Source organism: Pleurodeles waltl, chromosome 3_1, assembly GCF_031143425.1.
Source record: "Pleurodeles waltl isolate 20211129_DDA chromosome 3_1, aPleWal1.hap1.20221129, whole genome shotgun sequence".
Classification (NCBI taxonomy): Eukaryota; Metazoa; Chordata; class Amphibia; order Caudata; family Salamandridae; genus Pleurodeles; species Pleurodeles waltl.
This window is the reverse complement of record NC_090440.1, coordinates 1,972,165,481-1,972,193,068: the sequence shown is the minus strand read 5'-3', so window position 1 is coordinate 1,972,193,068 and position 27,588 is coordinate 1,972,165,481. Positions and strand designations below refer to the sequence as shown.

Sequence of the window (27,588 nt, the reverse complement as noted above, 5' to 3'; positions counted from 1 at the left end):
TCGTTTCTTTCAACCTGAAGTGCCTAATTCAAAATACAAAGTCAGCCTATTTGCAAATATCTTTGAATAATGCAGCTGGACCACAGGTTCTACACTGGAAAAAAGAAGAACTGTGACGGTTTTTAAGTCTGAAGCTTGGCAACGATGCAATACCATGTTTGATTGGCGATATCTATTAAAAAAAAAAAAAAATGCATAACCTAAACTTGAAAGAGTGATGTAAGCAATGCATATTTTATTGATTTTTAGAAATGTGTTATACAAATTTCAAAATGTAGAGCAGATTTCTTTTTAAATCTATACATGGACAGATACATAAAACTTCCTTCTTCCTATGTTAATTACATAAAAAATAAGCACAACGTTTGACAGTTATTTTTAAGCAGTACAGTTTTACCAGAGCCCAATGTAGATTAGAACATTAACATTGATGGGGCTTAATCTATTCACATATTTTTAGAAACTCATTACCAGTTTTATATAGTGCACACCCACTACAGAATGTGCTCAGACAGAATGGTAATGTACGGTCTTCTCATTAAACTCGTGTTAATGCCAGTAGTCTTTGTGGGGCCATACCTACAGCATCACACAAGACCCACTCTTAAAAAAAAAAAGTGTTAGTTCCCTAATTTCCTGAGTTTCACAAAACGCAGCTAATCGATTGAATGCTATCTAGAGTAAATAATCATGCAAGAAAGGTCAGTGTGTCCATACCAATTTCAAACAGAGCCACCGAACTGAAAAGTGCAATATTTTCAACAGAGATATTTATCCCTTTCTTTCTCAGCTTTCTCTAGGACTTAAATCAATTAAGACTACTCCTTCTTGAACAGACTTAGTAATCCTGACATTTATAACACTAGTATGGTCAGTTACGTCCTTTTTTACACATTTTCAAGAAAAAGGCACATGCTGTGTATTGCATACTCCGCTTGTTTCTATAATAGGCTCAGTATTACTAGCTTATAGGTCTTGTGATGATTTGGTAGTATGTCAGCTCAATATTTTTGTTCTTCTAGCGTATATGGAGCCCTCCTCCATTACATTTCTCTGCAGCATTTGATTGGTTTAGTAAACTCCATCATTCCCAGTTTTCTTCAATCGACTCACTCCGGTTTTGGCAAAATTGGGTTGCTGAAGAGATTCATTTTGTTTCTGTTGAAAAGGCAGACCTTCTGCTTGGTTTAAATAGGGGATCCAACCACGTGCATATTTAAACCTGTAGTTTTCTTTTCTTCCCCTTCACAGTAGCTTTTTGAAGACCTCAAAGACGGTGATTTTTAAGTTACCAGAGAACCTAAGATTTCTCTTCTGTGTTAGATGTGGGACATCCACAGGCAACGTAGCCAGGTATATTTACATAACAAAAACAAAATTTGGTAATTACACAAAACCCATCTTGCTAAACATGCATTGGCAAGGCATCCCTGTCTGGAAATAAAGTCCCACCTCATACCGAGAGGTATCAGCCAAATTATGACATTGCCCTTTGCGTCAGAGTACCAAGCTTTCTATTAACCCTCTTGAAACCGAGAACCTGAGGCTCGAGTTCATCTACAAAGGATCAAGCAATGCAACAGTGCTCAAAGACAAAGCCCTCATTCCGAAGAAAGTCAGAAGATATTCGAAAATTCTGACACTGGTTAAATATTAGTCTAAGTCAGCATTATTACTACAAAGTGAGCTTATAAAACGTACTGGATACAAATGACATTCAAGGGAAAAATATGGAAAATGCATTCATCTGAAGGTGATCAAATCTACTGCTGAGAATGTTCTGCCACCTGTATGCCTGAAGAAGCATGTGTTGATAAAAATAGAGCTCCCTGGAAATATTGGTAAGAAGAGAACTTTATAAATGGCCTAAACGGTAAATATGATTGCCACACACGGTTAACTCAACAGCACTGATAAATGAAAGTTTGATTGCCTCTAGAGAAACCAGAAAAAAATGTTTCTCATAGAACAGATGCAGGTTCATGAGACAATCTCACGTTTCAACCAGTAGGTCTCATCACTGCTCAAGCGGGTTACTTTCCATAGGGGTAAGACATTTTCTGCAGCTCTATGGGATTAAACGCCACCACCTTTAGTGACAAGTGGTATAAAACAATAAGTAAAGTCATTATGGACAGAGGTTTCATTAAAAACACGGGACATAAGCCTCACCCGATGTCTGCAGCAAACGGGTAATTCTTTAGGCAACAAATGACTGAAAACGGGTTGTTTCTCGGGTCCACACGTCATGTTTGCTCAATGCCTCTACAATATCCCAGCAACTGTGCAGCTAACTCAATGACTTGTAGTCAACTCGCAAAAATACCGAGACTTTAAACTGACCTCATGTGTCATTAGGGTAACGGAAATGTCACTTACTGTACTGGTTCTTTTGTGAATTCATATTCTGCTCAATAATGAACAAATATAAAGTGAAGTACTAATTTAAAAAGGTATAATGTCTCTACAAAGAAGCCCTGGCAAACCCAACTGGTCTGTCCTTCGAAGGCTGCACCCTTATACTTCATTTTTGAAAGCATATGCAATGGGAATTAAATGTGTTCGAACACTAACAATTTAAAAATGCATTCATCTGAGGATGGTGTGCATGTGTTTACAGCAACATGATTAAACAAGTAATCATCACACAAAAAATAATTAAAAAACGTGAAATTAGAGCGGAAATTAAAGTAAAAATTGGACCTCTAGGCCTGGCACCAAAATGGACTATTTTCAAGCAGATATGCACATTTACACAAGCAAAACCCTATCATCCATCACTCACAGTCGGAAAGCCGAGAGCTGATGTGTGTGACACACTGCCCTATACTGTATGCTGTGGTGGACACAAACAAATTGTGAATGACACTTGAACAGACTAATGGATGGAAAGAGTTGTCTGAAAGGCCCTCCAGGTATACAAAAATAAGTGTGTTTTATTTTGGATTTTTTGGAAAACATTGTGCTTGAGATACAGCTAAAGCTGTCCCTACACCAGACCTAAAATGATCCTGTACGCTGCAGTGGGTACATGATAAAAATCTATGCAGCCAGGTCCATCAATGGATATCTAGTACTCTGCTGCAGTATTACTCACTTTCGTATTAAACTAAGAGTAAGGCTGGAATATAAACGTGCATAAAAATTGGTTGTATATTTGGTTACTTTTAGGTTCAAATCATTCCTATTCGGGATAAACTAAAAAAAGATATGATTAAAAACGCAGAGCAGATGATACAATTATGAAGAGAGAAATAAGGGGGTCCTTCGGGTTTCTCAAGTTAGGTTTCGGTCCTTCCTAGTCAGACTACGCCACCTGTAGAAAGAGAGAAAATCGTAAAAATAATGGAAAATGAAGGCTGTTGAATCACGCTACATTTATTAGAAGACCACGGTAAGACTCCTGCTTTTAAATGCACAACACAAATTACTTGGAACAAGGACATAGGTGAAGCGCGACAAAGAAATAGATTTCCGATAAGGTATGAATGACTCCTTTCGCATAGACTTATAGTAGTATAAATGTGGCGGAACGTCCAGAGCTGCCGACTTGAACAGGGTTAGCGTCCCGGTGTCAGCTCAACATCCTGTGATACTGGGCGAATCACAATCTCGCATGCTTGAAAATACAACAAGCACTGGCAAAGCCAATAGGTTTCGCCTAGGCGAAATCTCTTGGGTTTGTCAATGTTTTTTTAATACAAAAACCGTGTTGCAATGCATTTGAATATAACTGTTAAACAAAAATCTTCTGTATATGTAGGGTGACCAGGCGCCCCAGGTTTGCCGGAACAATTCCGGTTTTCCACCAGCTGTCCTTGCAGATTTCAGCAAATTTGTCCCATGTCCCAGTTTTCGGAGGGTCGACTGAAAATCGAGGGAGGCACGTTTTTATATGTTACAACGCAGGACTAGTTAGCAGCTGTTCTCAGAAAGCAATTTAACTGGTGTGGTAGTTTAAAAATTGTACTTCATTAATTTCCTTAGTGCACCATCTATTTTTCGAGGTTGATGCGCGCTATCATTCTGTGCGTCTTAGTTGATGAATTACTGTAGTTCTCCTATGTCAGTGAATTGTCCCGGTTTTGGGTTTCTATAACTGGCCACCCTACTTATATTAGAACACAGTTACAAATCTTTTCAGGTTATTCACGTGTATTTAAAATAGATCATTGTAGATATAAAGCATAAAGGGGGTTATTACAACTTTGGAGGAGGTGTTAATCCGTCCCAAATGTGACGGATATACCACCAGCCGTATTACGAGTTCCATAGGATATAATGGACTCGTAATACGGCTGGTGGTATATCCGTCGCTTTACCGTCACTTTTGGGACGGATTAACACCTCCTCCAAAGTTGTAATAACCCCCAAAGTGTCTTGATGTGACTTGTCTGTCCACATCTATACATCCCCGCTGCTCATTGTGAGCTGTGAGATGATACGGGCTTTTTCTATTAACAGCATCCACACACAGTGGGCAGAAGATAAACAGTATTACAAAGGGCCCTTGGACAAAAGATTAGCAAAGCGGCCACTTTAACATACAAGGGAAAACTGTGCAAGGCATGCAATTGTACAAAACTCTGCTGGGCATTCTGGTCTTTTAGTGAGATGTTATCAGCTGTTCTTTGGTTACAAAGTTAGATGACAGTTAAATATTTGACATGCTGACAGGAACTCTGATATACCTAAAACTGGCTTGACGCCTATGCATTATTGAAAACGTGACAGATTCCGAGAGAGTTAGGTCGCTGCCCAGGTCTGCAGAGCAGAGTATGCCCAAAGCTTAATGCATGGTATATTCTGTGCTTGCAGCAAAACTAAGATGTCTGTATCCGAGGGTAATTCTGCTAGGCGGAAATCCCTTGATTAATAAAAAATGAGCATGCGCTCTGTCATTTCAAGTATCTCCTGCCGTCCCTCCCCTACTTTCTGAAATGCACGAGGCTCTTTATCCAATTAACTGAATGTTTGTTCGATTGGAAGCGAGCTAATACATTTTGATCTTTTACTCCATTTTGTGTTTGTTTTTTTAAATAAATACATTAAGGGAATCATTAAGAGTTTGGTGGATGGAAAACTCCGTCAGCCAAACTCCCGAACAGGTGGCTGCCACCTACAAGGCAACCTCCTTGCCAGAGTCAATAAGAGTTTCACGCTAGGTGGGTAGGCAGAAACCTATGTTACAGCCCGCTAGCCTAGCGGGAAACAGGCTACAGCATTATCTCCGGCTCGTAATCGGGCTGACGGCAATGCTGTAGCCAGAAGGATGCACCAGCACCATCGCAATGTTCCCGGTCTGCAACAGCGCTGGGCAGGGGGGCCCTGCACTGTCCATGCCAAGTGCATGGGCAGTGAAGGGGCCCCCTGTACCTGTTCTGCATCAGCCTTTTAAAGGCGGTGTTACTGCCATGAAAAGGCTGGCAGAGAACGAGGTCTTGCAGTGCTGCCCTGGCGGATCAGGATCTCTGCCACAGCGAGACCACCGGGATCCAGGCAGATATGACAGCTCCCTGGCTGTCGGACCACAAGGTTTGCTATGTGGCGGTCGTACCGGTGGTCCGGACCACCAAACTCGTAATGAAGGCCTTAGTGACATGAGACTGGATGTTGTCAGGTGAGTTTAAAGAAAAAGAAGGATGTGAAAAAAAACACCGGGAAGGAAGGCAACAGCCTGCAGGTACACTCATATGGAGTGCTAGCTTACAAATAAAAAAAAAGTACCTTCCAAGTGCTCAGCCAGTGAAAGGACACTGGCTAGTGTGCGGAAGCTGTATTTGGGCCAAGCATCGCAGCAGGGACAGGCAAGCAAAGCAGCTACAGGAAGACTTGCAAAGTGAAAGATGACAACATGATGACGTGCTGATGAATCAGAAACATGGCGATTAGAGCGATGTTGATTTAAACGAATTGTAAGTACAGATAGGTAATGAGCAGGTTCTAAACCACTTTTAAGATTTTTGCCCTTAACACAAGAGATTTTGCAAGCATAGCGCTTTGCAGACGAAACCTAAAAATCAGTGTGCACTTGTGTAACGTAACTGGTGCTTATGTAAAGAGCTCCAATACCTTCAGGTCGGGTTCACGATTGAAAGAAAATCAAAACACATTACAAAATATAATGTTCAATCAATAAGTTCTGTATTGTTACTTTTTCAGCTACACCAGTGGCATGTGCTGCAATTCTGTTCTGCAGAAGATTTAATGCACTTAGATCAAAATGTTAGTGTGAGTGGACAGACAATTTAATGAGTGTTGTCACTCAGCATCCTCCAATTCTAGTCCTTTATCCTCCACCCAAAAGCAGAGCTATATCTTGGGTTACATGTCTGAGAGGTCAGAAGGATAAAGTACACAGGAGTTATTGCTTTAACAATAACTGTGACTATCAGTAAAAGAGGAATTAGAGATCATCCATCAGATTTTCCAACACGTCGATTGCGTGGTACCAGTAGCATACAGGCTGAGTAGGAGTAAATCTCCTGCCTGCTACTCCAACTCAGCATTTAAGCTGCCTTTTTAAAACCTCTTCTTCACCTGGAAAGATAAGCTGCTTATTTGAAACATTTGCCTTCAGGCCTCACATACACTGTTCTGCACCGTGACAAAACCCGCATACACTTGTCTTTTTTTTTTTTTTTTTTTTTAAGAATCGCGCCTATAACTTGCCTGCATCGTATTTCAGCTGGACAGCCTCTTCTACATGAAGTGCTGGAAATGAGCTCGATATTCCTATTTTGGCGACGAGCATGCTACTTCATGCAATATCACAAATGTCAGTGGCAGAAAAAGAAGGGCAACCACTAGGGAAATTAGAAAGCAATTACAAGTAAACAGTCCCTTATCTGTGGGGCTGTGAAAGGATGTCAGTGCTCCAGACCACACTGATGCTGACTGGAATTCACTGATGGAATGTGCCACCAACTTAGTCAATGGCAAGGTCAGCTCAGGCCATGATCTATAACACCGCTTCTGAATGGATAGTTGGCGGGCTCAGACCTCAACTTGCAGACACTCTACTTGAGTTACTTGCCACTTAAGGAAGATCACTCAGAGAAGGCGAGGGAAAACTCAACTAAACCTTCTGCTGTGGCTCGTTGTCCCAGTTTGGGCTAGTCTCTCCATTCCCCAGGAGGCTGCCTTACCCCAATAAACTCACTGCATGAGGGTGTTCACCAACATAGAGGACACTGGGACCATATGAAGACCATATTGACTTGGCATGGTCCCTGGTCTGATACGCTCTAGTCACACCCAACCACACAAATTGGGTACTGTTTTTATCAGGAAAAGAGTGAGAACACTAGGTGGTAGAAATTTTGTGGATCAGCCCAGATTCAGAGCTTTTCTTCAACAAAATGTGAGGAAAAAAATGTGATTTCAGGCAAAGCCTAAGGTCTGCATGGTTCTTTGATTACAAAACGTTGTGGGATCCTTACAAGGTACACCACTTGGACTTCCCAAGTGTCTAGTTTAAAAAAAATGTCTAAGTTTGGCAGGTTTTCCTGGTTTCCAGATGACCCCTTCCCGAAACAACAGCCTATCTCCTTTCTGTTCTTCCAGCATTTATCTTACTACATTCACTGATTTAACTTAAAGATTTCTCTACTTGACCATTCATGATCTCACTTCAGCTCATTGTTTCCTGGTCCGGGGAACTCTTCTTCTCCCCACCTGCAAAAGAGCATTTGTGACACACATTATCACAAAGCAACCATGTACAGATAGGATCCAGCCATACTGCACACAGAAAGATATTCATGGTCTGCTGGATGACTACATCACAAATCTATCTGGCCACTGCACCTGCTGCCAATTTGGCCCCTATGATTATCCTTTCACAAAGCACAATACCAACTATCTTGTCACACAGAACCAAATGTCAACATTTCTCAGCAAAGTCAAGGGGAAACTGAGCATCCTTGTGGTCCAGACGGAACGCCTAGAAATTCTGTTCATCACAACTATTAGCTCAGCATTGAAGTACAAACCAGAAGTAGCTGATGCTACACAAACCACAATCTTGATTTACTAGTACTTGCACAAACCGGGTTCAGAGACACTTCACACAATATCATGAATCTTATGCTTCATCTGAATTACACCACCAGCGATAATTTACAGACATGTTCTTCAAAGTAAAGAGATACCCAACAATTTATTTTCATCTTTCAAGTGTCTAACTCTAGAGCTTCACCCAAAGCAACATTCCTCTATCAGACTAAGCATACATTTTCACTGTCCTGGTGACAATGACGTATTTACAGAGGAATGCATGGAGCTCATGACAAACCAACCAATTTGTTGTGACTGCGTCATCCTTCTTAGAGACTTTAATCTTCACTGGAACAATCCTGATGAAACAGCAGTTGATCTTTCCACATTCAGCTCTGGAAATTACCTAACCTAACACACCCTTAAATCTACCTATAACATAGGCTTCACTCTGTACCTGGTTAAATCTAAGAAGGGACTTCTCATCGCAGAACACCCCATAGGTGTGAATTGGTCTGATTATCCTCTGATACCTTTATCATTTTCTCCTCTCATACACCATAATCACAGGCAAACCCAAAAAGAAGCTAACCTATTTACCCAAACAAAAAATATAGGCCCTCATTCTGACCTTGGCGGGCGGCGGAGGCCGCCCGCCAAAGTCCCGCCGTCAGGTTACCGTTCCGCGGTCGAAAGACCGCGGCGGTAATTCTGACTTTCCCGCTGGGCTGGCGGGCGGTCTCCTTCAGACCGCCAGCCAGCCCAGCGGGAAAGAGGCTTCCACGATGAAGCCGGCTCGGAATCGAGCCGGCGGAGTGGAAGCTGTGCGACGGGTGCAGTTGCACCCGTCGCGTATTTCACTGTCTGCGCAGCAGACAGTGAAATACATGTAGGGGCCCTCTTACGGGGGCCCCTGCAATGCCCATGCCAGTGGCATGGGCACTGCAGGGGCCCCCAGGGGCCCCGCGACCCCCCCCTACCGCCATCCGGATCTCGGCGGTCCGACCGCCGGGATCTGGATGGCGGTAGGGGGGGTCAGAATCCCCGCGGCGGTGCAGCAAGCTGCGCCGCCGCGGAGGATTCAATGGGGCCGCGGTACACTGGCGGGACCCCGCCAGTGGTGCCGGTCCGACCGCGGCTTTACCGCCGCGGTCGGAATCCCCATTGAAGCACCGCCGGCTTGTCGGCGGTGCTCCCGCGGTCCTCCGCCCTGGCGGTCAAAGACCGCCAGGGTCAGAATGAGGGCCATAGTCCCCAACACTTCTGCCACAAGCAGATAGAATCAGCTTCTTCAAATTAAACCCAACGTTGACATTAACAACTTCACCACTCAGCATGTTGGCTGTCTTTCAAATCTAATGGATGATCAAGCTCCACTCAACAGCAAAAAGAAAAGACCTAAACCTAAGGCTCAGTTAGAATGTATTTGAGAAAAGAAAATCCCTGAAATTGATGAAGAAATTACGATAATTGCTTTCACCTCCAACCTTGCTTGTCTTAGGGCAGCAAGATCTCTTTACAGCAAACATTCTTCAGCACAAAGGTGACCGTTTCAGATCCTTTATCAACACCAAAACAGCCCCAAGGAACTTTGTTAACTGTTAAGATCTGCTAATTGTCATTTTGCTATTAATTGCATTTAATGGGGTGGAGCTGATATTCTCTACAAATCTTGTTCAAAGAAAACCGAATCTAAAGTTACTCCTTGAAGAGGCATTGTTTGTTATGCACGTGGATCTACAGAAATACATGCCACAAACAGATGCTTATAGGCTAATAAACATTTTTAATTCGAAGCATATGTGGCTGTAGATACATGTGCTGTGTATACACTGTAAAGCAGTCCTCCCAGAACTGGTGACTAGCCTGTGGGTTTTACAGTATATTGGAAAAGTGTACCGAGTGCTGCGTGGCCAACACTGGCTTGTTGGAGTGCTAGTACATTCACACAGTAATGTTTTGTAAAAGTGTGTGGTGTGGATCAAGTAGCTGCTTTGCATATGTCAGCTACTGGAATGTTTCCTAGGAAGGCCTCTATAGCCTTTCAAGTGGAGTGGGCTCTAGGGGGCAAGGGCAACGTTCTTTTAACTTTAGCATAGCATGTCTAGATGCATTTCGCAGTCCATCTTGCAATGCCTGATGTGAACAGATTCTTCCCTTTACGCGGTTTGGGGAAAGCAGCAAATCATTATTGTGTGCTTCCAAATGGTTTAGTTCTATAAATATAGTACCCAAAAACTAATTTCACATTCAAAGTATGGAGAGCTCATTCCACAACTGAGTCAGGTTGTGGGTAAAAACAGGGAGTTAAATGGATTAAGGTAGAACAGGGAGGATACAGTAGGGAGAGCACTGGGGCTGGTGGGAAGGACAACCCTAACCCCTATGAATTTGGAAAAAAGGTTCTTCTAAAGTTAGTGCCTGTAGCTCACTAACATGTCTGAGTGACGAAATGGCAACTAGAAATTACACCTTCCAAGAACGGTACTGAAGGGGACAGGAGTGGAGGGGCTCAAACAAGGACTTGCTATTACATCCTGCTAAAGAGGTTGGCAAACTCATTATCTGTTCCCAGAAGGTACTCCGCTACAAGATGGACTTCGTGGTGGAGAACCCACCTCTAAATGCGCTGGGCTACCTGCAAGAGTTGGGGAGACCTGGTGCTGCCTTGTTCATGAAGATAATACATGGGGACCATATTGGCCAACGAAATGAGAACAACCTTGCCCGTCAAGTGAGGTAGGAATGACTTGCACGCTAGGTGAACCGCTAGAAGTTCAGGTAACTGATGCGGAGGCCCTGGTGTTTGGGCTCCCACTGACCTTGGACAGTCAGACCCTGTAAGTGCACACCCCATCCCAGAAGGGAGGCATCCTTTCTAATTGTCTTCTGTGAAACTGTATCTAGCACAGGCCGTCCATGCAACAGACTGATGTTGTTTCACCACCCCAGAGAGCGACAAGTATGGCAGCCGGTTACCACTAGATTGTCCCAATGACCCTCCACTGGAGACCACTGTTGCGCTAAGCTCTCCTGCAACAGATGCATGTGTAGCCTGGCATAGTGTACTATAGCAATGAAGGAGGCTATCATGCCAAGAATACGCATGACTGTCCTGACTGAGACCGGACGGTCTGGATGGAAAAGAGGGGTTCTTGCTTGAAAGAAATTAATCCTGGCTGGGTTTGGATAGGCCATGCCAAATACTTAATTGAGAATTGCACCTAGGTAGGTTTGGATCTGAAGGGGTTGTGGGTGGTATTGATGGCACTGATGGTAAACCCCAGTCTGTGTTGGAAGTTTATGGTAATCCAAGTGTGTTTGCAGCACTGCTGGAGGTTGGTACTTTTAGTTAGTCAGTTCTACAGGCAGGGGGAAAAAAATCAATGTCCTATCTGTGTAGAGAAGCACCCACAACCGCATGACACTTGAAGAACACACAGGGTGCAGTGGTGACCCCAAATAGGAGCAATTTGAACTAGTAATGCCTTCCACGCTACCCACAAACCTGAGATATTGTTGATGAACCAGGTGTATCAGTATGTGGAAAAAGGCGTGTGAAGACGCCTTGTTGCAGAAGCAGAATAACATCTTGAAGAGTAACCACATGAACGTTTTTTGAGAGGATGCATTAATTGAGGGGCATGCGGTCCAGAATGGGTTCCCTTTTTGGGAATTAGGAAGTACAGAGAGTATACTCCTGTGCCCTGGTAATGAGGGAGTACAGGTTCTATAGCCCCCTTGAAAGGTAGTGCTTTGACCTCTTCCCTGAGTAGCCTTTGGTGTTCTGGGGAGTTTGTGTTTGCGATGTGCTATAGTGGGAGGTGTGGAAATGAGCTCTATGCAATAACCATGTCAGATAATGTACAACACCCACTGGTCAAAGGTGACATTTTGGCAAATAGGCAAGATCCACTGAAAATGCCCCCAACAGGTGTTGTGTAATCAGGGAGGGGGTTGGTTCACAGAGGCAAGTCAGGTTTTAGTGGTAGCTGCAGCTCTTTTGGGGAAGAAACCTTTACCTCAGCCTTTTGAATTGTTGCCTCTGTAGGATCCCCTGAATTAGCCTCTGGGGCATGGCTGCTGGACCTATGCACATTAGAAGGATGTGGAAGCATCAGGAGAGGTGGTCTTTGAACCTCCACAGAAATGTGTACAATGAAAGGAGCCGCAAGGTGCAGGTGTTCGAAGTGCACCGATAGTCTTTTCTGTCTCCATACCATTTAAATTCTCTCTAAAGTTTGGTCTACTTGTGTAATAAATGGATGATGACCATCAAACGGCATGTGAAGATGCGTTCTGCTGGACCTCAAGCTTGAAGCTGGAAATATGGAGAAAGGCATTCCTGCACAGGAGGAGCCTATAGTTCACTCCTCTGGTGGCTGTGTCCACATAATCTAATGCACAGAGGATAATGGTTTGGCTGATTGCGTGGCTAAACTCTTCCCCGCAGTGTCTATATGCTTACTCTCATTTTACGGTGGAGGGGAATCACCAGTAGCCTGACAGTTGTCTCTATTGCAGGCTGTAATGACAACGAGTTAGCCAGGTGGAAGCTGCCCACAGAGGTGAATGGGGTCAGCAGTGGAGGCCTTGTACTTTTGTCCACCCTGGGAGTTATGACCCTAGCACGAATGGGGTCTTGAAAGATGTAATTTGTGTGGCAGAGCATGCATTTGAGCTTGGGAAGGTATTAAGGGGGGGGAGGGGTTCAGGTCCTGAGCTCGCCCCCCACGACCGCAGCACCAACCTGCTGCCTCCTGCCTCTGTCCCCTGACCACGCTGCTGTTTGCGTGTTCGAGGCCCTCCTCCACCCGCAGGCATCCTCCTGCGCCTCATCCCTGGGGTCTAGTGGGCTCTGACTAGCTTCACTTGACCCGTGTGCCGCTTTCCGCCGTCCCGTAAGTGTTTTTCGTTTTTTTCGCTTTTTCCAGCGCCTCGCCGCCGGCGCTTCTGCCCCCTTTGTGCCCCCCTGATTGCTGTCTCCCCGATCGTATATTGTGCCATTATTGTTTTTCTGATTGTGTGCTTTTCTTATTGTAACTGCTTGTATTTTGCTCGTTTTCAGTGTTTTGCCCCTTGTGCGCTCCCCGTTCCCTGCCGCTGCCTCCCTGCGGCCCGCCCCCCTCGCGCCCCCATTTGCCACTCCCTCCCGCCTCCCAGCTGCTCCTCCCTCCCCCCTCCCTTCTTAATGGCTGGCGCTGCGCGTCGCGAGTGAGCGACCTCTGACCTGTTTCAGGTCCTGAGCTCGCCCCCCACGACCGCAGCACCAACCTGCTGCCTCCTGCCTCTGTCCCCTGACCACGCTGCTGTTTGCGTGTTCGAGGCCCTCCTCCACCCGCAGGCATCCTCCTGCGCCTCATCCCTGGGGTCTAGTGGGCTCTGACTAGCTTCACTTGACCCGTGTGCCGCTTTCCGCCGCCCCGTAAGTGTTTTTTGTTTTTTTCGCTTTTTCCAGCGCCTCGCCGCCGGCGCTTCTGCCCCCTTTGTGCCCCCCTGATTGCTGTCTCCCCGATCGTATATTGTGCCATTATTGTTTTTCTGATTGTGTGCTTTTCTTATTGTAACTACTTGTATTTTGCTTGTTTTCAGTGTTTTGCCCCTTGTGCGCTCCCCGTTCCCTGCCGCTGCCTCCCTGCGGCCCCGCCCCCCTCGCGCCCCCATTTGCCGCTCCCTCCCGCCTCCCAGCTGCTCCTCCCTCCCCCCTCCCCCCTCCCTTCTTAATGGCTGGCGCTGCGCGTCCGCGCCGGAGGCGCGCCAGAGGCAAGCCCATCTGCGCCCGTCCGCGCCTGGACCGCGGCCAGCGCCACACCCCCTGGCCCTCGCGCCCCCCGCATCCGCTACTCGATCAACGAACTCCGCGCCTTCAACCCCGGCCCCTCCACTGAATGCTACCGGGCATCCCCGAAGCACACTAAAGGACCTTTTTCCTGCCGTACCTGCAACTTCTCCTGCATCAGAACGACCAATCCAACTACGAAAACATCCAACCCCAACCACCTGAACTGCATCCTCATCAACACCCGCTCCGCACGAAAACACGCCATCGAGCTCTGGGATTTGCTCGACACCACTGCTCCTGACGTGGCTTTCCTGACCGAAACCTGGTGGAACGACTCCTCGTCTCCGGACATCGCCATCGCCATACCGGACGGCTACAAAATCACCAGAAGAGATCGAACCAACGGAATCGGCGGCGGAATAGCCATCGCTCACAAAGCTACCCTCAAAATCCACACCCACTCAGACGACACCCTCAGGACAGCCGAACACCTCCACTTCCAGATCCACACGGACCCCAACACGACCCTCAGAGGAACCCTCATTTACCGCCCTCCAGGACCAAGAGCCCCCTTCAACGACACCATCGCCGACCTTGCAAGCACCCACGCCCTCGCTTCCCCGGATTACATCCTCCTGGGAGATCTGAACTACCATCTGGAAAATGCCAACGACGTCAACACCGCGTCACTGACCTCCAACCTCCTCAACCTCGGTCTCCGCCAGCTAGTCAACACACATACCCACATCGCCGGTCACACCCTTGACCCCCTCTTCACCTCTAGTAACCACATTTCCTTCAGCCACACCTCCGAACTCCACTGGACTGACCATCACTGTGTCCATTTCACCTATAAGAAAACCACAGAGCAACACCGCATCCAGCTACCTCCCCACCGCCGCTGGGGCAAAGTCAGCCAAGAACAACTGACCAGCACCCTCATCAACAACCTTCCACCCGACGCAATCGACCCGAGCACAGCCGCCAACAACCTCCATCAATGGATCCTCGACTGCGCCAACACCCTTGCCCCTCTCAAGAAACCCACCACCATCCAAGGAAAGAAAAAACCAGCCTGGTTCACAGACGATCTCACCACCTCCAAAAGCAACTGCCAGAAGCTCAAAAAGAAATGGATCCAAGAACGCACACCCGACAACCTCGCCGCCCTCAAAAACGCCAACCGCGAACACCACCAACGGATCCGCACCGCCAAGCGCGCCCACTTCACCGAACGCATCAACAACAACGCCCACGACTGCAAAGAACTCTTCGGCATCGTGAAGGAACTCTCCAATCCGAAAGCCAACTCCAACGACATCCCGCCCTCCCAGAAACTCTGCGACGACCTCTCCACCTTCTTCCACCAGAAAATCACCACCATCCACGACAGCTTCATCACCGGTCCACCGCCAGACCCCACCCCCGACGTCTCCTCCCGCGACTGCCGCCTCACCGCCTGGACCCACGTGGACGAGGCAGAAACCATAGCAACCATGAACACCATCCACTCAGGCTCCCCCACGGACCCCTGCCCCCATCATGTTTTCAACTCAGCCAACGCCACCATCGCCCCCGAACTCCGCAAGATCATCAACCTCTCCTTCACTTCTGCCACCTTCCCGGACAGCTGGAAACACGCAGAAATCCAACCCCTCCTCAAAAAACCCAAGGCTGACCCCAACGACCTCAAAAACTTCCGTCCGATCTCTCTCCTCCCTTTTCCAGCGAAAGTCATCGAGAAGATCGTCAACACTCAGCTCACCCACTTCCTCGAGGACAATTCCATCCTGGACCCCTCACAATCCGGATTCAGACGAAACCACAGCACTGAGACCGCCCTCCTCGCCGCCACAGATGACATCAGACATCAAATGGACAACGGCGAAACCTCAGCCCTCATCCTCCTCGACCTATCAGCCGCTTTTGACACCGTCTGCCACCGCACCCTACTGACCCGCCTCCAGGAAGCCGGCATCCAAGATAAAGCCCTCCACTGGATCTCATCCTTCCTCTCCGACAGAACGCAGAGAGTCCGTCTCTCCCCTTTCCGCTCCAAAGCCACCAACCTCATCTGCGGCGTCCCCCAAGGATCCTCCCTCAGCCCCACGTTGTTCAACGTCTACATGGCCCCCCTCACTCAACTGGCCCGCCAACATCATCTCAGCATCATCTCCTACGCCGACGATACCCAGCTCGTCCTCTCCCTGACCAAAGACCCGCTCACCGCCAAAACAAACCTCCACGAGGGACTAAAATCCATCGCCGATTGGATGAACAACAGTCGCCTGAAACTCAACTCCGACAAGACGGAAGTCCTCATCCTCGAACGCACTCCCTCGGCCTGGAACGACTCATGGTGGCCCTCCGTCCTCGGACCCCCACCCACCCCTGCCAGCCACGCAAGAAACCTCGGCTTCATCCTGGACTCCGCCCTCACCATGTCCAAACAGGTCAGCGCCGTCTCCTCCTCCTGTTTCAACACCCTTCGAATGCTCCGCAGAATCTTCAAGTGGATTCCAACAGAAACCAGAAAGACGGTGACCCAGGCCCTCGTCAGCAGCAGACTTGACTACGGCAACGCACTCTACACAGGCATCCCAACCAAAGACATCAAACGCCTCCAACGTATCCAAAATGCCTCCGCCCGACTGATCCTCAACATACCCCGCCGAAGTCACATCTCCCCTCACCTAAAGGAACTCCACTGGCTCCCGGTAGACAAGAGGATCACCTTCAAACTCCTGACCCACGCTCACAAGGCACTTCACAACACCGGACCCTCCTACCTCAACACCAGACTCAACTTCTACACTCCAACACGTCAACTCCGATCCGCCAACCTCGCCCTCGCCATCGTACCCCGAATCCAGCGCAAGACATCCGGCGGCAGATCCTTCTCCTTCCTCGCCGCCAAGACCTGGAACTCTCTCCCCACATCTCTTCGCCAGACCCAGGACCTCCTCGCATTCAGAAGGCTCCTCAAGACCTGGCTCTTCGACCGCTAAACCAGCAGCGCTCCCCCCCCCCCCTCCCCCTCAGCGCCTCGAAACCCTGACGGGTACATAGCGCGCTTTATAAATACTATGACTGATTGATTGATTGAAAGAGGAAGTCCTCCTTCAAAGGCTGTGTGTGAAGAGCCACATTATGAAAGGAGACAACCCTACCAATACATTTCTGATAGGTCGTGGAATCGCCCGTCGGGAAGGCATGGGTAGGATTGTAAGTCAGGGTCTGTATCCCCCCATTGGGTCTGCATCATGGGAAGCCCATGGGTCATCCTACGAAGGTTTGTTAATCGTGTCCCTCCATGACCACCTGTGTCATATTGAGATGACCACTGAGGTGTAATGTCAAGGGGATCCCATAGAGAAGTAGGTGGGGAAAGTGAAGGTTGAGGAGGAGGGTGGAGTGGTGTATGTTTGAAGGGTCAGGGGCTAGTAGCCTTATCCACATGTTTGCCCTGCTTTGGTGGGATTGGACTGTCCAAAGCCTCCTTGAAGGACAGCTGACTTTTAGACGGTTGAGCTGCTGCAGACAACAAAGGGCGAGCAATGATCCGGCCAATGTGGGGATGGCTGACCAAGTGTCTTTGCAAGGCACTGATTGCCTGCTGTAGTTTGTGGAGAATCGATTCCACAGTGCCAGAGCAGAGGTCGGTCTTGCTGGACGCCGCCTAGGGTTTCAGCGCCAATGGTCAGGCCGGCTCTAAGGTGGAAGCAGTCAGAGCCAAAGGTTGAGCCGGTGCAGGTGTGTTCGGCACAGAGGCAACCAATCTCACTAATTTCTTCGCGCCAAGCAGGAACTACGCAGTACATCTGAAGATGACTGTCCGTGCCGACCATGGCTGGAATACAGTGGTGGCCCGGTGGCTTGATTCTGGCATTCCAGAGTGGCTGGATGTCTCTTGGCAGAGTGCTGCTCTGCTCGAGAGCAGTGGGGAGGGGGTACTGTACTCGCTACCTGCTGAGCTGGCAAAAGGACTTCAATGTGTTATCTCCACTTCTACACGACATCTTAAGACACCAAGCCCAACGGTCTTTAAGGATCTCCTTGGAGCAGAAGGAGTGGCAAGCGTAACAAGCAATCTCATTATTCTTAAGTGAAAGAGACATTTCACAGACCTGATAATTGGTGCGAGGATACTTTGCGTGGCAGCGAGGACAATAGCAAAATGGCATCTGTTCCATCACCATCGAGGCACAGTTTAAAGACGTGAATAAGAGATGGAAGTAGGCCCTGAACGGCAAGGCCTTGGTGGGGGCCACAGTTGACCCGAACTTCGCTTGAGCAAAGTCGCACACGTCGGCCCGAGATGAGGAAAGAAAGAAAGGGAGACACACTTGATTACAATACCAATGGAGGGAAGGAACCCTTGTGAATTGAAAAGAGCACAGTGATGGTATCAAACTTCAACACACCTCCAAACCCGAAGACGGAAAGAAAACAATCTAACAATGGAGTCAATGACCATGTGCATAAAGGAGGATTCACGGTACCTCGTGACTCAAAAGACTTTGAAGGAAAACAACCTGCACATACCTGGGCCCAACACTAGGCAGCAAGAGTATGCACAGCATGTATCTACAGTCACACATGCCTCGAACATAGTTTACATATTGCCTCAAAGTTAAGCAAGGTTATTTTTTGTGGCAAGCTACCAGAGGATTAAGCACACGTTAACTTGGTGACTTTTGTGGTTCAGCCTAAGGACTGTGGCTACTGCCTGAGAAAGGTTCACACCTCCCCTCAACAATCCAATTTCACCCAATAGTAATGATATTCATTTGAAAGCACACTTTGACAGTGAAGTAAAGCCTTTAACATTTGACTGTAGACTTGAGTGATACTGGTATAAATTACAGACTTTTTCTTTTTTTACATATTGTGCCACAGAGGAGTCTAGAAAGTAGTGTACATGTCTCAAACATCCTACACAATTTTTATATTTATAGTGAAGTCCTTGGCTGTAAAAGCTGAATTACCAGTGTTCTACGATATGCACAAAAAAGTTATGTAACTTTGTGGAATATCATAAACTAGTTTTAAGCATGCCACTAGGTGGCACTTCGGCTAATGATAGACATAAAAGCTAAACGGATGGGCAGTTTCACAGGGAGAGTAAAATGTTAGGGGAAGATGCAATACTGCTCCCAGGTCACTGCATTGGAGAAATGGTGTGAAGGGCAGGATATGAAAAGAAATTAAAGAAAATATGGTGTGGCTTCAGGGAAGGCCATCATTTTGCCAAAACTTTGCACGCCACCAAACCAGAATGTGTGAAGCCAATACTGAAGCTGTCAGCAGATGATACTGGAGATCAAACTAATGGATATATCAATATCATACATTCAATAGATCAATCATGCATTCATTAGTAAAATCAAAAGGTTTTGGCTAATGCCAGACCTAAAATAGACTTGTCTCTCATGACCAGTTGCCTCACCACAAGAGGTTCATCAGAGAAACATTCTGGCCCCTACCCTCTTTGACTTTTAGATCGAGCCACTGGGAACTGTACTAAAGAAAACTCTGGGAACCTTTTACATCAATATCTGGATGGTGGACATTTGTCAAAAGATTTCCTCTTAAAATAACATCTCCCACCGAGTTTAGACCCTGAATTCTGTTCAAGAACGGATGAGTACTGACAATATAAAACAAAATCCTTCTTAAAACAAACTGACTTCCCATTTTGTTCATCACTGCCTATGAATCACTCATACTGCATCATCAATTGTAAACCTACCATCATTTACGGTCACAAACGTCTAGGAGTCATTCTTGAGACTGCACGCTTTCAATTGTGTACGCTTTGGATGAACGGTCACTACAATCAGAAGCAGGATCTCAAGACTTTAGCTCAATCATTGTGCCATCAAGGATCGACTATAAAAACTCTTTCCTTGCCTGTCTTCCTAAAGTGCATCTTTCCCCCATTAAAAGAAGTACTACACACTGCAACGATTCGTCTCTGGGACGAAAAGTGTTTACCATATCTCAAAGACAGTACTTTGGCTTCGATTGTCTCCCATGGAGCCCAGAACAATGTACAAAACAGCTTGCATCGTTCACAAAGCCCAGTACACATCCACCCCACAATACCTGGCTGGCAGCTAAAGAAATCTGGTGGCAACAGACCATCATGCATCACTGAAAAACTGGTTCTAGAACAGCCAACATTTGAGAGAGACTGCACCATTGCTTAATCCTTCTAAGGAAGTGTTACCATAATAAGTAACTGTCTACCTCTGAGCTTTCACACCAATTTATCTCTCAAGTACGAGCTGAAAACCCTTCTCTTTGAAAGAGACTTCTACTAACCGCTCTCAGTACAGCTCACCCCAACTGTTTTTGCTCAACACTTTCACCTCCCGATGAGACATAGTGGACTTTGATTTGCACGGCTTTCTACAGCTGCTTCCCGTTGACTTAGTCAGCTGCATTTCACCTTGGACTTGTTTACTTAGATGTGTTTGCACGTGTTTGCAGTACAAGAATTGCACCCTGTTCTGATGCTTGGCCTTAACTGTGTAGGATTGTTCGTTTAATTTCCTCTTTGTTTACGTCTTATCATTTGATTAAATATGCTAATTAATGCCTTCATCAAGAAGCATGCAGCCCATCCTTTTGTTAAACTGTGTTCTGCTGCCTCGTAAATCCGACAATAAATGCCTTAGATGAAAGCACATGGTTTAAAATACAACCCGGTATTCCTCCTGTAAACAGTACTGCTTCCTTGAATGTAAAAACCTTCTGCCCAGGAGTCACAGTGCAGGTGGGATTCATTACAGTCAAAGTTCGTAAAATGTATGGAAGGATATTAGACATTGTTGGACCTGGCTTTTTGGACAGGGACATCCCCAAACTTTTTGCCTCCTTCCTCCTATTTTTTCTGACCTGTTGTTGTTGGCTTTTGACCTCTGAGCACTTTACCACTGCTAACCAGTGCTAAAGTGCATATGCTCTCTGTGTAAATTGTACTATTGATTGGTTTATCCATGATTGACTATTTAATTTACCTGTAAGTCCCTATTAGAGTGCACTACATGTGCCTAGGGCATGTAGATTAAATGCTACTAGTGGGCCTGCAGCACTGGTTGTGCCACCCACCTCAGTAGCCCCTTAACCTTGTCTCAGGCCTGCCATTGCAAGGCCTGTGTGTGCAGTTTCACTGCCACTTCGACTTGGCATTTAAAAGTACTTGCCAAGCCTAGAACTCCCCTTTTTCTACATATAAGTCATCCCTAATGTGTGCCCTAGGTAACCCCTAGAGCAGGGTGCTGTGTAGGTAAAAGGCAGGACATGTACCTGTGTAGTTATATGTCCTGGTAGTGTAAAACTCCTAAAATCGTTTTTACACTACTGTGAGGCCTGCTCCCTTCATAGGCTAACATTGGGGCTGCCCTCATACACTGTTGAAGTGGCAGCTGCTGATCTGAAAGGAGCAGGAAGGTCATATTTAGTATGGCCAGAATGGTAATATAAAATCCTGCTGACTGGTGAAGTCGGATTTAATATTACTATTCTAGAAATGCCACTTTTAGAAAGTTAGCATTTCTTTGCACTAAAAACTTGTTGTGCCCTTCAATCCACGTCTGGCTAGGTTTAGTTGACAGCTCCTTGTGCATTCACTCAGACACACCCCAAACACAGGGTACTCAGCCTCACTTGCATACACCTGCATTTTGAATGGGTCTTCCTGGGCTGGGAGGGTGGAGGGCCTGCCCTCACACAAAGGACTGCCACACCCCCTACTGGGACTCTGGCAGACAGGATTGAGCTGAAAGGGAACTTGGTGCATTTCTTAGAGACTCTTTGAAATCACCCCCACTTCAAAGGCACAACTTAGTATAAAACAGGGCCTCTGCCCTACCTCATCAGACACTTGCTGGAGAAGAAACCGGAACCAGAAACTACATCCTGCCAAGAAGAACTGCCTGGCTGCTCAAAGGACTCACCTGTCTGCTTTCTCCAAAGGACTGCTGTCTTGCTGTTGCCCTGCTGCCTTGCTGAACTCTTGTCTGGCTGTGAAAGTGCTCTCCAAGGGCTTGGATAGAGCTTGCCTCCTGTTCCTTGAAGTCTCAGGACCAAAAAGACTTCTGCCTTTCACGTGGACGCTCCGTGCGCCGAAAATTTCGACGCACAGCTTGTTTCGCGGCGAGAAAAACGCCGCACCCCGACGCTGATCAACGCGACGCCCTCGGGACGATCGAGACTTCGACGCACAACCTCGCAAGGACAAAGCCGCCCGACTTCCAAGGAGAAATCGACGCGACGCCTACCGTGAGTGCGAAACTTTGACGCACGGCCTCGCAAGGACAACGCCGCCCGACTTCCAAGGAGAAATCGACGCGACGCCTGCCGTGAGACCAAAATTTCGACGCACGGCCTCGCAAGGACAACGCCGCCCGACTTCCAAGGAGAAGTCGACGCGACGCCTACCGTGAGATCGAAACTTCGACGCGCAGCCCCGCAGAACGACGCGCAGCCGGAAAACAAGCAGGAGAATCCACGCACAGACCCGGGACATCTGGTAATCCCCGCGATCCACAAAAAGAGACTGTCTGCGCGCCGGAAAACGACGCCCGACTTCCCCGCGTGGAAAAGAACGACGCAAGTCTGTGTGTGCTGAGGAGAAATCGACGCACACACCCCTTTTTCCACGCATCTCTTCTCCTGTGGCCCTCTGAGGAGATTTCCCACCAGAAACCAGGTACTCTGTGCTTGAAAGACACTTTATTGCTTTTTAAAAGACTTAAAGACACTTAATATCACTTTTCAGTGATATCTTCACAAATTCGTATTGCAACTTTGATCGTTTTGACCTACAAGTACCCAGATAAATATTCTATATTTTTCTAAACACTGTGTGGTGTATTTTTGTGGTGTTATACTATGGTGTTGTATGATTTATTGCACAAATGCTTTACACATTGCCTTCTAAGTTAAGCCTGACTGCTCGTGCCAAGCTACCGGAGGGTGAGCACAGGCTGATTTTGGATTGTGTGTGACTTACCCTGACTAGAGTGAGGGTTCTTGCTTGGACAGAGGGCAACCTAACTGCCAACCAAAAACCCCATTTCTAACATTGGTGATCAGCGGTGAGGATAGGACTTGTGTTTGTGCAGTGACATACAGTAGCTAAGTATTTCACTACCTACCCACAGTTGAAGGTCAACTTGATTTTTTATCTCTTTTTTGACTTTTGGTCTCTGATGTCCTCCTGGATATACTATTGATATTTTGGACTTTGGATTTTGGTTTTTGCTGGTAAGATCCGATCAGAATGGGATCGCTTACCTACTTATTCTTTTTGCCTACTGACCACCTCACTAAGGCTGACCTAAGGAAGCTTTGCAGAGAATGTGGCCTTCCTGTAGCAAAGAGATCTACTAAAGCAGGGATGCTACATGCCTACATAGTCTGGGAGGAAGACAGATGGGCAGAGAGAGAGGCAGCAAGAAACCAAATGACTAAGTACCCCTCAGAGGAGGAGGAGGACGACTCAGGTGAGGAAAGAGACCCAGTGAAAAAAGAAGGGCTCATGGCTCTAGAGCGGTGTTTTGAAGAGCTAGATGAGCAGCTTGAAAGGGCTGAGGCAGCAAGTCTCTTAGCCCTGGAAGAAGAAAAGATTGCAGCTCAAGAGCTGAGCTGTAAAGAGCTGAAACTGGAGGCCGGAAGGGCTGAGTCCAGTTCAGATGGTGGCAGCAAAAATCTTGCATCTAGTACTGCTGAAGAAGGGCACAAGCCCAGAGATGTGGCACCCAACTTGAAGAAGAGAGTTGACACACCCCAGGCGGTTCAAGGGTATGAGGTAGTTCCCGTTATGCACAGGGTCCCTGAGAAGGATTGGGGAACTGGCACAGGGAGTCATATTCCTACTGGGGGGAGGGACACTTTACTGACTCTAGCAGAGAGTGACAGAGAAAAGGGTTCCCCCCTGGTGGACGTCCTGGATATAGAGTGTCGAGACATCCCAGAAGAGTTTGGGTTGAGTGTCAGGGACAGACAGAAACTGTCTCACCAGTCTCAAGAGGGTGATATAGAGTGCTTTTCCAAGGCTGAGTTACTAGGTGGTTGGGTGAAGGGTACTGTGGTTAATACATGTGAAGGGCAGAGTGATGTAATTGCTGGAGAGCATATGTCTGGTCCTTATTTTCCAGAGCTACGCCAACACCAGGTGGAGTGTGAGTTCTCTGACCCCAGGGAACTTACAGTGGAGGCAGACTTTTGGGTGAGTACCAGAGAGTCTGAAGAGGCATTTGGGGGTGCTCCTGAAGGGAGTGGTCTAGGTGATTCCCGACCAAGTGAGGTGGGAGAGGATTGTAGTGTCCCAGGTAGGTCTCAGAGCCTAACCTGTACCGTAGGGCCACCTTTTGAGGGAAGCCCCGCAGTGTCAGAAGAACTTGGGGGGATGACTGTAGACAGCATCCCAACAGTTCTGGTGTCTGGCAGTACCACTCCTAGTGGGGGGGTGCAGAAGTCCAGACATAGGGTTGAGAGGGGGTGGCAGACCCCAGTGGAGGATCTTGAAAGTCAGGGGTCAGCTCTGAGAGCAGAGCCCCCCAGGAATGACCCAGGTGAGACCGTTTCTGGTTTGGGGGAAACCCAGACTCTGCCGGATGGGCAGAGGTCGGGAGACCTGCGCCAACCAGACTCTTGTGTGGCCCTTGGGGACGGCGTGTCCCTTGTGGGGGGTGAGAGTGCCCCCCAGGAAGTCCTGGCATGCCAGGCAAAGATTCAACCTCAGGGTGGTGACTCTGGGTTGGATAACCGGGTTCAGAGGTTAAACTTTGACCTGGTGGGGGGTAGATGTGCCCCCCAGAAAGTCCTGGGATGCCAGGCAATGGCTCAACCTCAGGGTGGTGACTCTGGGTTGGCTTACCAGGTGAAGAGGTCAAACTCTGACCTGGTGGGGGGTAGGTGTGCCCCCCAGAAAGTCCTGGCGTGCCAGGCAGTTGTCCAACCTCAGGGTGTCGACTCTGGGTTGGATGGCCAGGTTCAGAGGTTAAACTCTGACCTGGTGGGAGGTAGGTGTGCCTCCCAGAAAGTCCTGGGGTGCCAGGCAATTGCCCAACCTCAGGGTGGTGACTCTGGGTTGGCTAACCCGGTTCAGAGGTCAAACTCTGACCTGGTGGGGGGTAGGTGTGCCCCCCAGAAAGTCCTGGTATACCAGGCAATGGTTCAACCTCAGGGTGGTGACCCTGGGTTGGAGAACCAGGCTCAGAGGTTAAACTCTGACCTGGTGGGAGGTAGGTGTGCCTCCCTGAAAGTCCTGGCCTGCCAGGCAATGGTTCAACCTCAGGGTGGTGACTCTGGGTTGGATATCCAGGTTCAGAGGTTAACCTCTGACCTGGTGGGGGGTAGGTGTGCCCCCCAGAAAGCCCTGGTGTGCCAGGCAGTTGTCCAACCTCAGGATGGTGACCCTAGGTTGGAGAACCAGGTTCCGAGGTTAAACTCTGACCTGGTGGAGGGTCAGTGTGCCCTCCAGGAAGTCCTGGCGTGCCAGGCGATTGTTCTACTTCAGGGTGGTAACGCTGAGTTGAATGGCCCAGTTCAGAGGTTAAACTCTGACCTGGTGGAGGGTCAGTGTGCCCTCCAGAAAGTCCTGGCGTGCCAGGCAATTGTTCAACCTCAGAGTGCTGACTCTGGGTTGGATACCCAGGTTCAGAGGTTAAACTCTGACCTGGTGGGAGGTAGGTGTGCCTCCCAAGAAGCCCTGCTGTGCCAGGCAATTGTCCAACCTCAGGGTGTTGACTCTGGGTTGGATGACCAGGTTCAGAGGTTAAACTCTGACCTGGTGAGGGGTAGGTGTGCCCCCCAGAAAGTCCTGGCGTGCCAGGCAATTGCCCAACCTCAGGGTGGTGACCCTGGGTTGGGGAACCAGGCGCATAGGTTAAACTCTGACCTGGTGGGAGGTAGGTGTGCCCCCCAGAAAGTCCTGGCGTGCCAGGCAATTGCCCAACCTCAGGGTGGTGACCCTGGGTTGGGGAACCAGGCGCAGAGGTTAAACTCTGACCTGGTGGGAGGTAGGTGTGCCTCCCAGAAAGTCCTGGTGCGCCAGGCAATTGTTCAACTTCAGGGTGGTGACTCTGAGTTGAATGGTCAGGTGCAGAGGCTAAGCTCTGACCTGGTGGAGGGTCAGTGTGCCCTCCAGGAAGTCCTGGCGTGCCAGGCAATTGTTCAACTTCAGGGTGGTGACTCTGAGTTGAATGGGCAGGTGCAGAGGTTAAACTCTGACCTGGTGGGGGGTAGGTGTGCCTCCCAGGAAGTCCTGGTTTGCCAGGCGGTGATCCAGTCTGAGGGTACAGACCCTGGGCTGGAAGACCAGGTTCAGGGTGTCCCCCCGGACCTGGAGGGAGGGGCTACTGACAACAGTGCCCCTACCATGTTGTCTTCTGAGGAGGCCACTCCTAGTTGGAGGGTGCTGGACCCCAGAAGGGAGGGCAGGGGGAGGGAAGCCTCACCCCGGGCCCATAGTCCAACCTGAAGGTACAGACCCCAGGTTGGAGGGCCAGTGGCAGGTTAACCGCCCTGCACTGGTGGAGGAATGGGACAGGGCGACTTCTGTAAGCCCCCTGGCCATGTTGGACTCTGGGGGTACCGCTCCAGGAGGGAGGGTACAAAGCCCCAGAGGGGAGGACCAGGTTCAGGCTGTCATCCCTGACCTGGTGGAAGGGAGAGTGGTTAAAGGGTGCCCAGCACCTGGGGCTACCGCCCCCCACTCTCCACAGCCACAGTGGTTGGAGAGCTTTGAGAGGCCTGGGGCCTGGCTCTCATCCCTGGCAGCTGTCAGTAATCACTGTGGCTTGCTGTCCGGGTGGACAGAGTTATCCCTGGGGAGGGGACAAGTGTCACACCCCAGGGGTAGAGTGGGCAACACCACTATGTTGGTCATGGGGGTACTATCCTGCTCCTGGGATACATCTGTGAGCAAAGTAAGGTTAGGTGCTGCACAGATGGGATCCGCAGGAAAGGAGAAAGGTTCCCCATGGATGGGCTTAGTGGGCCCTGAGAGTATGGACAGAGGGATCCAATGGGAGTCAGGAAGGCGAAGAACTGGAGCATGCCCCTGCTGTTGTGGGCCTGGGTCCTTGTTCTGTCGCCTCAAACAGGGAAGTACATCAGGATAGTGATTGTTCTCCCCTGGCTTTAGGCTGGTGGGGGGTCATGTTGGACCTGGCTTTTTGGACAGGGACATCCCCAAACTTTTTGCCTCCTTCCTCCTATTTTTTCTGACCTGTTGTTGTTGGCTTTTGACCTCTGAGCACTTTACCACTGCTAACCAGTGCTAAAGTGCATATGCTCTCTGTGTAAATTGTACTATTGATTGGTTTATCCATGATTGACTATTTAATTTACCTGTAAGTCCCTATTAGAGTGCACTACATGTGCCTAGGGCATGTAGATTAAATGCTACTAGTGGGCCTGCAGCACTGGTTGTGCCACCCACCTCAGTAGCCCCTTAACCTTGTCTCAGGCCTGCCATTGCAAGGCCTGTGTGTGCAGTTTCACTGCCACTTCGACTTGGCATTTAAAAGTACTTGCCAAGCCTAGAACTCCCCTTTTTCTACATATAAGTCATCCCTAATGTGTGCCCTAGGTAACCCCTAGAGCAGGGTGCTGTGTAGGTAAAAGGCAGGACATGTACCTGTGTAGTTATATGTCCTGGTAGTGTAAAACTCCTAAAATCGTTTTTACACTACTGTGAGGCCTGCTCCCTTCATAGGCTAACATTGGGGCTGCCCTCATACACTGTTGAAGTGGCAGCTGCTGATCTGAAAGGAGCAGGAAGGTCATAT

At 48.3% G+C, this 27,588-nt stretch overlaps 1 protein-coding gene across 8 annotated transcripts in view; it reads right to left on the bottom strand.

Moving 5' to 3' along the window:
* Window positions 1-218: 218 nt before the first annotated feature.
* ALDH3A2 (aldehyde dehydrogenase 3 family member A2) overlaps window positions 219-27,588 on the bottom strand; it is a 325,020-nt gene continuing 297,650 nt past the window's right edge. For all 8 annotated transcript variants that reach the window (XM_069226358.1, XM_069226364.1, XM_069226365.1 and 5 more), the window contains one exon: window positions 219-3,316. Coding sequence is in view for 2 of the 8 variants with exons in the window: in XM_069226364.1 (XP_069082465.1) it covers window positions 3,308-3,316 (9 nt within the window). In the remaining 6 variants the exon portion in view is untranslated. The remainder of the gene's footprint in view (window positions 3,317-27,588) is intronic.